At 32.0% G+C, this 14,035-nt stretch overlaps 1 protein-coding gene across 3 annotated transcripts in view; it reads left to right on the top strand.

Annotated features, from left to right (window-relative positions):
• Positions 1-14,035, top strand: part of EXOC2 (exocyst complex component 2) — a 210,204-nt gene that overhangs the window by 123,440 nt on the left and 72,729 nt on the right. For all 3 annotated transcript variants that reach the window (XM_011383239.2, XM_023524910.1, XM_011383240.2), the window contains exons 14-20: positions 3,441-3,506; positions 3,672-3,829; positions 4,211-4,332; positions 5,491-5,552; positions 9,445-9,525; positions 9,993-10,052; positions 10,688-10,749. In XM_011383239.2, the coding sequence (XP_011381541.1) occupies positions 3,441-3,506; positions 3,672-3,829; positions 4,211-4,332; positions 5,491-5,552; positions 9,445-9,525; positions 9,993-10,052; positions 10,688-10,749 (611 nt within the window). The remainder of the gene's footprint in view (positions 1-3,440; positions 3,507-3,671; positions 3,830-4,210; positions 4,333-5,490; positions 5,553-9,444; positions 9,526-9,992; positions 10,053-10,687; positions 10,750-14,035) is intronic.

Genomic DNA, 14,035 nt, shown 5'->3' with positions numbered 1-14,035 from the left:
TTAACCTAATAGTATTCAGAGCCGTCATGCTTTCTGATATGTATTACAACAGGTTCTGATGAACCCTAACCCTTGGCGGTCCCTCATTCACCAAACATTTATTGAATGCTCTGAATATGAATAGCCTCTATATACCAAGTACTGATACACACACACATACATGTATACACACATAATATACACACATAAATTTTAAAATATATACAGTATAAGTAAAATAATGACCAAGATATACATGACCTCTCCCCTCTGAGAGAGACAGAACCAAAATAAATTTTTAGAAAAATTATCCTAAATTTTGCTAATAACTATAAAAGAATCAAAAGATAAAGAAAAAATTAGACTAAGAATATCAATAGTGGATGAAGATCTCAAAATGGAGTAGTGGAAGAAGGTCTCAATATGGAGATGATGTTGAAACCGAAACTCTAAGCGTGAGAAGGAAACAGCCACACAAAGGATCAGAGGCAGAGAGAAACCTAGGAAAGGCACTTGGCATATTTGAAAAACAGAATGTCACAGCATCCAGAGTATACTGAGCAGTGGTTGAGGTTATCAGGAGAAGCAAGAAATGAGGCTAGAGGAGCAGGCAGGGACCTTCACAGACCATGGTAAGGAATTTGTATTCTAAGTGCTGTGGGAACCCATGGAAGGACTGAGTGGTAGAGTAATCTGACCAGATTTTTGGTTTTAAAAAGAGCAGTCTGATTGCCTATTCAAGAATGAGTTGGCAGGGAACAAAAGTCAAAGTGGGGAAGCTCTTGAGGCTGTCCAGGCAGGAAATGGTGGTTGGATTAAGTTTTTGTCAGTAGAATTGGAGAGAAAATGATAGATTTCATTTGTATTTTGGAAGGCGTATTGACCAGACTTAACTTTTGGCTCACATGAGAATGACATGCGCAGGAATTCATATGTAGCTCCCAAATGGGCTCCCAAGTGAGTAGGTGTGCCATTTTCAAAGTCGGAAAAACTTGAGAAAGAACATACTTGGAGGAAAATATGTTGGATTTGAGAGTCCTGTGAGATGGTCAAGAAGAAACATCAAGTAGGCAATCTGAAATTCAAATCTTGGCCTCTGAGGAAAGATTTGGACTGGATATATAAATTTGGAAGTGTGATATTGTAATTATAATAAATATATATTTGGTCTTCCTCCCCATTTCTGGCAATGCACTCCTAAAACCTTTGGAATTTCCTAAGCTAGAAATGATAAAGGTGTCTTTTGTTATGTTAACGAGGTGACTTAGGTCTCCACTTTAGGATTCAGGGCTGGTTGCCAGGAGAACCAACTGTACAATTAGAGGATTGGAACTTACAGTCCAACCCCCAAACCTCCTAGGGAACTGGGGAGTTTAGTCACCAATGACTTAATTAGTCTTCCCTTTATGATAAAGCCTCCATAAAAATCCAAGAGGAACAGTTCATAGAGCTTGTAGGTTGGTGAACATTTGGAGATTCTGGGACAGCGGTGTGCTCATAGAGGGCTTGGAAGCTCCACATCCTTTCTCCATGCTCTGCCCTATGCATTGCTTCCTTTGACTGTTCCTGAGTGATATCCTTTTATAATAAACCAGTGATCTTGTAAGTATCATGTTTCTCTGAGTTCTTTGAGCCATTCTAGCAAATTAATTGAACCCAAGGAGGAGTTCATAGGAACCTCCAATCTTTAGTCAGTCAGTAAGAAGCACAGGTGACAACTTCAGATTGGCAACTGAAGTGTGTGAGGGTAGGGGTGTGGTTTAGTCTTGTAGGACTGAACCATTAACTGGAATCTGACTCCAGGTAGTGTCAGAATTGAGTTGAATTATAGGACACACTCCTAATGTCCAGAGAATTGTTTATCCATGTGGGGAAGCTATCCCCACCCCACTACAGACATATTGGAATTGGATAGAGAACCCAAATTGGAAGGCATTAGATAGAAATGATATTTGAAGCTATGAGAATAAATTAGTGAGAGAGTATAAAGAAAAAAGTCCCTAAGACCTGATAAACCACAACATTTAGAGAATGGCTATTTATCACCTCAGTAAGTAGGGGCCATGCATCTGCTTTTCTACACCTGTGCCACTGTATCACCAAGTATTATTTTGAATCAGAGCATCACACTTGACAGTAACAGAAAATAGGCTAACAGATATTCGGGGCCTTTTGGACTTACCTGAGTGGTCATGACTCAGATGGAAGTCATTCATTACATCTCTCATTTCTGAGACACACAGTGGAATCACTAGATTTAGTCACATCTGCCTCAGAAGCCTGTATCTAAGCCATCTACAGGGATCCATTATCCACTATATTTAGCCTAAGACTCTGTCATCATTTACCTGGATTAGTGCAGCATTCTTCTAGCTAGTTATGTTCCTAACACTAGCCCCTCTAGTCACTTTTCACTGTAACTTTAAGCACTTCAGTTACTTCTCATTTGTCTTGAAAATAAAGTGACAAAAACATCAGTTTCTGAGTTAAATACTCATGAAGAATTCTGAGTGTTATTTGCTACTGAACTTAGGAATTTGTTTATTGAACTATTATTGAGGTGAATTTCGGGTTTAGTTTTTTCAAGAACTAAACTTTCTTTCAAAGCAAAAGTACATTTCTATAAAGAAAAAATATTAAAAGCTGCACAGCTTAATAATTTTAAAATAATTTTAAAATAAGTGTAAATTAGAGCCTTGATGAGTTGTTTATCTGTGTGTATGTTGACCACTTTTTACCAGTATGTCTTACATTTTTGTTGAAAATATTCAGCAGTCATAACACTTCTTTTATGCACTCACATCAGTAATGTTCATCATTTAAACTAACTCTATACACTTTTTCCAGCTTATACATATGACATACTTATATTTTTAAATGAGCTTGAACTCAATATCATAATTATTTATAATGCATTTGTTATTAACGTGAACATTCTCTTGACATGTCTCTAACTAATAATACATGAATGCAGGAAGAACAATGATTTATATTTTTTTTACAATAAAATAACAGATATAATGCTTATATGTATAAATATTTGTCAGGGGAATGGAATAGATGTCCTAAGATTACTGAACATTAATTCAGAGTTTACTCTTTTATTTCCATACTATATTAGTGAGAAATGATGTTGAGAATGTTATCATGGGTATGATACTTTTAGGTTTAATCATATAAAATTGTTGATTAAAACAATATGTCATATTCTGCTACAAAAATAAAAATGTAGTTTCAGCTTAATACTTAGGTTCATTTATGGGAATTAGGTTTATTTGTGGGCATTGTACTTAATTATTTTAGGAAGATGAACTCTTGTTGGAGTAAGAAAGATTTTCTGATTAATCCTATGCATTCTTTTTAATGAAGTTATAACCATATTTCATGCTTTATATACAGCCTCTAAAGCATATCTTATTTTCATAATTATTTCTAAAGATAATTTTTTTTTAATTTTTAAGACTGCTGAGAAGTCAAGCCAGATTGAAAGATCAAAGAATGTAAGACAAAGACAAAATGATTTTAAGGTAAGTTAAGGATAGGTATGTAGATTTTTTTCACAGGGTACAATTTTCTCAGCCATAGTAGAAGACTTTATGTTCAAAATATTCATCATTGTTCAGGCAGAATCCTTTATTTGATTAATAAAGTTAGTGACTTTTAATGCACTTTGCTTGTTTATTATTGTCTAGAAAATGATTCAGGAAGTAATGCACTGTCTTGTGAAGCTGATCCGTGGAGCACTGCTCCCACTCAGCATCCCTGAGGGCGGGGTGAGGCAGTACGGAGGCTGGGAGGTGAAGTCTGAGCTTTCTGGACAGTGGCTCACTCATGTCATCCAGACCATAAGGTAAATACGGACACATTCTCCTCAACAGAGTAAACATTTTTTTGTCTTATAAAAAATAATATGGGATATAATTTTTAATACATTCTACAAAGAATTTTACTTTGTCCTTTTGCCTCCACTGTTTCCCATATATTATCTAGCAAGCTCTTAAACTCTCCTGGTGCTTATGTTTAATGAGAATGTCATATTGGACATGCATCTTTTATTGTTTAATGCAGTGTTACTGTTATATTCCCTGTTATAGTCTGTCTTTTGCCTTATTTTCAACATAATATTAAAGCTTATAAGCTCCATAATGAATCATTATAGAATAGCTAAAATGATGACAGGGATTGCTTTGGGATCTCTGCTCGCTTTTGTTTTGTTGTGCTTATTTTACAGGCTTACTTATGAATCATTGACTGCCCTAGAAATACCTAGTGACATGTTACAGACTATCCAGGATCTCATTTTGGATCTCCGAGTACATTGTGTGGTGGTCACATTGCAACACACAGCGGAGGGTATGTTAAGAAAAATTGATGACATTTACTAGACAATGATTATCTAAATATGCCACCTCTTCCCAGCTTCCAAATCCTTGAAAACAAAAATTACTCTTAAGGAAATTGAATATTTTAGATTACCTATATCTGCCCAATGCAATTCTTCAAAAGAAATTTTTTCAAAATTTGAGATGTCAGACCATGCAGAAACTAAAAGATGGATGTACTTAAAAAAATATTTAAGGCTATAAGAATGTCCTTATGGCAAATTGTATGCGGAAAAGTTAGAATATAAAAGATATAAAATATTATCTCAATTTTGAAAAAATATATATATGTGTATATTTAAAGTTCAATTAGAAATATCAATGTAAAAGCAGCAGAAAGACTTTAAAATGGTTCTCTAAGTAGTAAAAATTGAAGGTGATACTCATTTTCTTTATACTTTTAGAATTTGGGGGATTTTTACATATAATTATAAAAAAAAAAGGTTATCTTTATAAAGTACTCCTTTGGGTATTAAATATTTTCAAAAACAATCAAAGACATTGTTATAATTGACATAAGCCATTACCGTCTGTCACCAGGACATTTAAGTAGGAAATTCACATCTATATAGAAGTAGTGACTAATATATTCAAAATGGAAAGGGAATGGAATCCAGGTGAGAAACTGAGCAGTATCCTCTTATTTCTTCACCTACTCCCCTTAGGGATCTGAGATAGACTGCAATGCTAAAAGTTTAGACAGGTGACATTCCTTTAGCCAAGTAAGAATCGGACTGCCATTGCCAGGAATGTATAAGATTTTTAATTCTATTTTATAGAATCGAAATTGTTCATTAGAAATGTTATATAGTTTATTTTGTACATGTTTAATATTATAAAGAATGCTGAATAAGTAATAATAAAAGTTATTATTAAACCTAGCCTAGCATTCTCCAAATTGGACTATGCAGTAAAAAATTTTATTTACATTAATTTTTTATTAGAAAAATCTGGTGAACAGTATACATTTTAATCCTCAAGCCTACCAGAATTACATTCTATCCTACTTTTCCACCAATTTTACAAACCTATAAAAAACAAAAACTATAACTTTTATAGATTTTTATCTCTCTAAAGTTCATTGCGATAACTACAATAAAACGTCCTTGTGTGTTTGTTTTTCCTGTAGAAATAAAGAGATTAGCTGAAAAGGAAGACTGGATTGTTGATAACGAAGGACTGACTTCTCTAGTAAGTTTAAATTCTTTTAAATGATTAATCATTAGTGTATATTCAAACTAAATGATATATTAGTAAGGAGCATATGTTCTCTGTATTGTAACTCTAAATAGCTTCTGGAATAAGAAAAATAAACTTTTTTTTTTTTTTTTTTTTAGGCAAGGCAACCTTTGGTTGACTTCACAGATTGCAAGGCCATTGTCAGTTTACAATCCCTTATTTTTTAATTTTTTTGTTTTTATCGTTTACGCCTACAGCACCTGGTCTTCCTAGGTGGTCTCCCATCGAAATACTAACCAGATCTGATCCTGTTTAGCTACCAAGATCAGACAGGATCAGACTTTTTCAGGGCATGGCTGTAGACAAAAAATAAACTTAAGTTTTTCTTCTCAGAGTCATTTTTGCTGAACACTAACCACACATATTTAAAAATTAAAAAACAGGATTTCTTTTAAAATGATCTTTTTCATTCTATATCATTACTATTTTTATTTGCATTACATTTTTTTTTAATTGATTATTTTTAAGTTACACAGCAACTTGAATTCAGAAAAGCAGGGTGGGAAAAAAATGCTATTGCTAACTCCTAAGCCAAAACATAATAAACAACAGACCTCCCCAGATATGTACACAGGTCAAACAAGAAATTATAACCATGTATTTTTCATTCTAGAATAGTTATCTTTTCTGATGGGACTTTTAGGTTTTCAAAATACCTTTGAAAGTAGTCTTTATGATTTATTATGTTTTCACATCTATGTCATGGAGCAAATTATGAGGGGGCAACTAGCAATTTCTGCCTACTTAGTAGATAAGGAAACTAGGATAAAATGGTTTTAATTTGCCAATATTTATAAAATAGTGATTGAGTCAAGGTTTTTTCCTCCTATTATCACCATTTTTTCCACAAAATTTTCACAATGCCATTGACTGTGTTCCCTGTGCTCTATTGTATCCCCGTGACTTATTTATTTTGAGTCAGGTTGTTGAGAAGCAATAATCTCATGTAATATTTCTTCATTTCCTCGAATTTCTGTCCTTTTTATTGACTGTCTTTTAGAGTTGAGGAATTTTTGACAAGTTGAAAATTTTCCTTCTATTTCTCCAAAGTTCAAGGTCTTTCTAAAGTTAATAATAATATATACAAGTATACCTTACTTTATATGTAACATCATGGTTTAGAACAGCAATACTTCCAAATTTTTATAAACCAAATCATATTTGAAATTAAGGAATTTATTATTTTTAATAAATTCATTGTAACTATAAAGGTTTTATTTTTTTAGAAAAATATTTTTATTTATTTGGTTTATTCTATTTTTCATAATGATTTGTATTTGAATACAGACTATCCTATAACTAATTTTGTCATACTCAATATTTGGAGGTGGGGCTGACCTGCACCATCCAATCCAGTAGCAGTGTGAGATGTGGCTTGTATAAAATACATGAGATTCCAAAGACTCAGTACAAAAAGAAAGAATGTAAAATACCTCAGCTTTTTATATTGATTACATGTTGAAATAATATTTTGACACATTTCATTACGTAAATTATATTAAAATTATTTTTTTCCTTTTAGTTTTTTTAATGTGGTTACTGAAAAATCTAAAATTTTATATACAGCTTATGTTTGTGGCTCACATTATATTTCTGTTGGACAACAGTGGTATAGGGGATAATTTACTGCACTGGATTTAGAATCATAATCTGGTTCAGTATTTAGTTCTGCTGCATCATAGCCATACAAATCTTAAAGCCATGCAAACTTAACTTCTCTTCCCCTAGTTACAGCAGCAGAACACCTTTTCACAGTGTTGTTGGTTAAGATTAAATGGGATGCTGTGGATTAAGTGCCAAACTACAAAGCTTTGTAAACATATAAAGGAGTTTTATTTATTAAACTAATACCTGGAATGTTATACCTTAACTGTTTTTAAAGTTCTTTCATATAACCGTATCTCACTTATCACAGCAAGCCTGGAAAACATTGGACCAGAATATACTGAATAACTTGCCCCATATGAAGTAAGCCAGGGCAGATTAGACAGTGAGTCACCTTGGAGCTTGGTTTTTGATACGTGTTTCACATTGGTCTTGTGCAAATGAGAAAATTTATATGTTCAATTTGAGAAAATAGAGCCTCTGTTTTCAAAGATTTGTGTTAAACATTTTTAAAAATTGACATAAATTCAACAACACTTAGCAATAAAATTGGTATTGGCTTTAGGTCCTTCTTTAGGTTAGTGTTTCTTGCATACACAGTCAGCCCAGAATGTGCTTACATGATAGCTGCCACATCTGAGGTCTCATTGCATGCTTATGTGATACCTGCCACATCTGGGTCCCAGTGTGTGTTTACCTGAGAGCTGTCACAGCTAGGTCCCAGTGTGTGTATATGTAATAGCTGCCACATCTATGATTATTTGATTAGAGTAGATAAGCCTCTTTGAAAATGCTTCGAAATGGTTACTGTAAAAACTTGTTTGTAGTCAATTTGAAGTTTAACTATAGTAGTAAGAAACTGTAACCATAGAATAACTAATTTCATGTTTGACCTCACACACACAAGCCAGAAAACTAAACCCACCACACCTTGTGGATAAATGATCCACAGGAAATCACACTTCTAGTGTCAGCCAATTCGTCTTCTAGTCAGATGTTGAAGAAACATCATACATGATATACTTGATAAAGCTGAGCATTTTTTAGCTATTCAGCATGGACCTCACTTAAGAGATAAAGTGAATCAATGTTTGGAATAAAAGTCTAGGTTTCAGCTTTAAGTATTTTAACCTAAAATCTGTAAAACTCTTAAACTTTGAACGGTGACTTAAATTATATTCCTCTAATTTATATTTAGTTAACATTTCCATAGTACCAATCCCATTTGTTTAAAATGAGATTGTTTTATCTTTCCCTGTAACTGGCGTAGGAAAACATTCCTTATTAAGTTAAATAAATGAATGTTAAGCTTTGCCTCATTATGCTTATTCTTTCAGGGAGGTATTATCTATAATTTGAATTTCACTTTAGTGCTCTGAAATACCTCCTTTAAAAGCATCCTGTTCTCATGTTGAAAATATCTTCTGCCTTTTTAAAATTTCAATAATTCTGAGAATTTTCTTCTTTCAGAAGAACTGGAATGATTTGTGATAACTTCTAACAGTCAGCTAAATTGGTGATTCACTGACAATATGCAGAGATAGTAGATATTTAGACTGTCATTTACTCCCATCTTAACTGAAACTATTCATTGGCCCTCAGATATTCTCTATAAAAGAGAATACAAAAATAAGAAAAGTCTCTACAAAAGTAAAATTAGTTCAAATTTAAATACAAGAAATCTCAGTAACCACACATGAATATCAACATTTAACTTACCACAGTTGAATTTTGGATTTAATGCTCGCTATTATTATTATTATTATTATTTTAACATCTTAGATTTTCATACCTTTTGAGGAAGGTACATTGGATGGATAAGATCAGGTATCTAACAAACATTTTGGCTCTTTAAATACAGTTGTGGAGTATCTAGGAGATCGAGCTCATTCAGAATTTATCCTACAGTGTTTAAAATATAAACTCACTATATCTGCTTTTTATCATGTCATTTGCCTCTCAGAAGAGTAGAATTTTGAAGAAAAATTTTAGTTATACCTGACTTTTGTTTTTGTTGAATTAGATGTACTTTGGAATCTCAGGATTCACCCATTTTTAAATATCAAGTGCAAAACATGCCAGATCTCAATCTCAGTGACTAAGAGATTGTCAGTTTAATTGTATCTATTTCATTCTACAGATTTGGAAAATTGAGTGTTTGGCTATATTCACTTCTGTTAAATGTCTTACCCAATGCTTATTTTTGAATTTAAAGATATGCATTTTTTTTTTCCTTTAGCCATGTCAGTTTGAACAGTGCATTATACATTCTCTGCAATCACTTAAAGGAGTTCTAGACTGCAAGCCAGGAGAAGCCAGTGTAAGTTTTCTGTTACATTCAGCCTCTATTTCAGACTTTTCCAATGAAGCCTTAGGAGAATCACAATTGTAAATTTTTGAGTCATTTCAGCACAAGAGCTTTTTTTTCCCTGACTGCCTGCTTGTTTTATTTCATTTACATAGGCAACTGATTTCTTGGTTCCAAGAGAGGCTGATGAAAGCTAAAATGTGAATATAAATGTTGTAGGTAGACTACCTGCATTTTTGTATACAAAGAAAGCTGGTTTTGGTGTTGTCAAGCAGCTCTATATCAGTGTCTTCTTGGGGCAAAATTACTGTAGTTAGAAACATTGCCTATAGTCCAGCTCCTCATTCATTGCCCTTTTCAGAGTAAGGTTGCTCACACTGGAAGCAGTTTTCCATGTTAACTTTTTATATTGAACTTCATATACAAAAGTTTTGTTTTCTTAGCTGTCCAGAATTTTTCACCAAAATTCTTTCTTACAGGTCTTTCAACAACCTAAAACACAGGAAGAAGTTTGCCAACTGAGCATCAGTATCATGCAGGTAACAAGTAAAAAAAGCACTGATGTCTTGAGCCTGAAATAATGCAAATTATTTGTCAATCCCCTCTTATTTATAATATGTGTATAATATATTAAATATATATATTTAAAAAATATATACATTTTTAAAACTATATAATAGTAAGTAACAAAATAAGATTCAAGGGAAAATTAATTCCAGTTTGTTTTAGCAGTACCCCAGTTTTTCATTTATATTACACTCCCCTGTTTTGTGTTCTTGTGCTGCTTTATATATATTTCTGTTAGAGCATACATTAAATGACATGATAATTGTTTACATTGTGTCTAGAGTGTTAAGTTCTTTGGGACTAGTGCTTTGTGGGCACATAAAGTTGAGTGTGTGAATGAATGAGAGAAAAGAAAAGGTGTTTTTCATAAAATACATGCAGGAACTTAGTATTTGGATCAAAATATCGGTGCTTTTACTTTTCTGTCACTTATGCAATATGCATTGGTGGGATCTATAGTCTATCACCTATGGGAGATATATACATACATCATGCCTCTTATAGGATTTGTATTTCTCTTTTTTATTTACATAAAATTATTTTTAATGTCCAAATAGATTAGACTATAAGAGTTCCTGTTACTGAACCTTCTTATTTTTTTACTTAGATTTTTATATATTGTCTGGAACAGTTAAGCAGCAAGCCTGATGCAGATGTAGATACTACGCAGTAAGTAAAACTGAAATTAATCTCATTATCAATGAGATTAATATTCTGTTCCATTCTTTCATTTAGGAGGATTAAAAATACAGGCTAATGTTATATATTTGGTCTTATATACTACAACTTCCAATAAGAAAGATAGTTAAACATATTTTTCTATATTCGACCTATGTTTTTCCATCATTTCTTTATCATCCAAACTCATCTTAACATTATTAGAGACATGTCAAACAAACTGAACAGATGATTAGCTTACTAATTATCCAAATGAGTAAGTTTTATAAATAATAAAGTAGAAAATTAAAATATGTAACTCCTAGTCATTAACTTTTAAAATTCAGGTGTTAGAGAATTGCACTAATAGTCTTGTAAAAAATTAATTATGTTAGTAGGATTAAGTCGGGGTCAGGCTTAGTTATTTGAGCTGCAGAGGACAAATTTTGGTTCTTGATATTTATAAATCCATAATTCTTTTATAATGTCCTTGTATAGAATTTTTTTCAATATAGTTTTTCTGAATGATATTTGACACGTAACTCTGTGCACCTAAGATTCATCTGATAGAGATAATACTGAAATGCCTCTTAAGTCGATAATTGAAAATTTGAGAATTTTTTCATGTTTATCTATTTCACTAATTGGTTTTGCCTTTCAGTATATAAGACTATCACCTCTCTGAAATTTAAGAAATATCTAATTCTTCTAGTTTTTATTTCATTTGATTTTATACGTTTAACACATTAATTCACCAGGAAATTGTATTAAAAGTTTCCTGATATTATTGGTTAAATAAGTCCTTCTTCTTGTTTTATTACAATTTCTGTTTCATACATTACTGAATTCTAATACATAGTGTAACATATTTCTGAACTTTATATTCTGTTCCATTCTTTCATATATATTTCTATCAGTTCATGTTTTAATTATCATTAGCTTATTTTTTAATATTTTTCAGATTGGCATCTTTTTATTGCTCTTCTATTTTAAAATATTATTTGCTATTTTCATCTATAAGTCTTCCATAAGAATTCTAAAAAGAAAATAATTCTTTAAAGAGAAGAATTCCTGTCATATCTTTAATCAGTGGATTTATGGTATTTCCTCCTCCACAATTTTATATTTCTGGTCACTTTTGTTAACTCATTTCCTAACTCAACTCACTTGTAAATGGTTAACTATGAAAGTTAGCTTGAAAAAGCCATGTGGAGACTTTGATAATCAAAACATTTCAATTATGTGAGTCTATACCCTGGAAATTAAATTATTCGATATTTCCCCTCTTGATGATTTTTTTAAAATTTAATAAGTCAGGATTGGGAAGGCCAAAAAGCATAATTCTTATGGTCCATGTTAATAGATAGTTTATAGTGTCTGCTTTGAGCTATTAATTGTTAAATATTAGAAACATGATTTTTGACTAAAAGAGTTATTTCTTATTATAGTTGACATACAATATTATATTAGTTTCAGTTGTAGAACATAGTGATTCAACATTTATATGCTTTATGAAGTGATCACTACAATAAATCTAGTAATCATCTGTTTCATGCAAAGTTGTATTCTCTATGCGGTACATTACATCCGCATTATTTATTTTATAACTAGAAGTTTGTTTCTCTCAATCCTCTTCACCTTTCTCACCTCCCCTGCCACCCCTGCCACCAGCCATCAATTTATTCTCTGTATCTATGAGTCCTTTTCTGTTTTGTTTCTTTGTTTGTTCTTTTGATTTGTTTTTTCCATTCCACATGTAAGTGAAATCATGCAGTATTTGTCTTTCTCTGTCTAACTTATTTCACTTAGGATAGTACCTTCTAGGTCTATCCATGTTGTCACAAATGGCAAGCTTTCTTTTTTTTTTTTTTATTGCTGAGTAATATTTTGTTGTGTGTATGCATGTGTGTTTATACAAATACATAAAAAAATATACCATATCATCTTTATTCATTCATCTGTAGACACCTAGGTTGCTTCCATAACTTGGCTATCTTAAGTAATGCTGCAATGAAATAGGGGTACATATATCTTCTTGAATTAGTGTTTTGATTTTTTTTTTTTTTTTGATAACTACCCAGGACTGGAATTTTGGGTAGTATGGTAGTTCTGTTTTTAATATTTATTTAGAACCTCCATACTGTTTTTCGTAGTGGCAGTACCAGTTTGCAGTCCCACTCACAGTACACAAGAATTCCCTTTTCTCCACATCCTCATCAGCACTTGTTGTTTGTTGATTTTTTATTGATAGCCATTCTGACAGATGTGAGGTGATATCTCATTGTAGTTTTGATATGCATTTTTCTGATGATTAGTAGTGTTGAGCAGCTTTTCTTGGGTCTCTTGGCCGTCTGTATATCTTTTTTAGAAAAATATCTGTTCAGACTCTGCCTATCTTTTAATTAGATTATTTGGAGTTTTGGTGTTGAGTTATATGAGCTCTTTACATATTTTGAACATTAATCCTTGTCAGTTATATGATCTGCAAATATCTTCTCCTATTTAATAGGTTGCCTTTATTTAATGGTTTTCTTTGTTGTATAAAAGTTTTTTAGTTTGTGCTAGTCTTATTCGTTTAATTTTGCTTTTGTTGCCTGTGCCCCAGGAAATATATTTAAAAAAAAGAAAAAATACTGCTAAGAGCAGTGTCAGAAGTCTTCTGTTTTTTTATTCTAGGAGTTTTGTGGTTCAGATCTAATATGTAAGTCTTGAATCCATTTTGAGTTTATTTGTGTCTATAGTATCAGAATGTGATTTAGCTTAACTTTTTGCATGTATCTGTCTGGTTTTTCTATCACCATTTATTGAAGACACTGTCTTTCCCCATTGTTTATTTTTGCCTTTTTTTGTCATAGATTAATTGATCTTATAAGCATTGGTTAATTTATGGGGTTTTTTTTCTTTTCCATTATTCTGTCTTATTTTCTTCCAGTACCATATTGTTTGGATTATTGTAGTTTTGCAGGATAGTTTGAAATCTGGAAGCATGTTACCTCCAACTTTGTTCTTTCTCAAGATTGCTTGGGCTCTTAGGGGATTTTCATGGTTTCATATAAGTTTTAGAATCATTTGTTCTACTTCTGGTAAAAATGCCATTGGTATTTTAATAGAGATTGCATTGAATCTGTGGATTGGGTAGCATGGTTTTGGGTAGCATGAACATTTTAATGATATTAATTCTAATAATTTATGAGCACAGTATATCCTTGCATTTATTTGAGTTGTCTTCAGTTTCTATCATCAGTATCTTATAGTTTACACAGTACAGGTCTTTTGCCTTGTTGGTTAAATTTATCCT

Source organism: Pteropus vampyrus, unplaced genomic scaffold, assembly GCF_000151845.1.
Source record: "Pteropus vampyrus isolate Shadow unplaced genomic scaffold, Pvam_2.0 Scaffold509, whole genome shotgun sequence".
NCBI lineage: Eukaryota > Metazoa > Chordata > Mammalia > Chiroptera > Pteropodidae > Pteropus > Pteropus vampyrus.
Note: the sequence above shows the minus strand (reverse complement) of the source record. Positions and strands in the feature narration are given on the sequence as shown.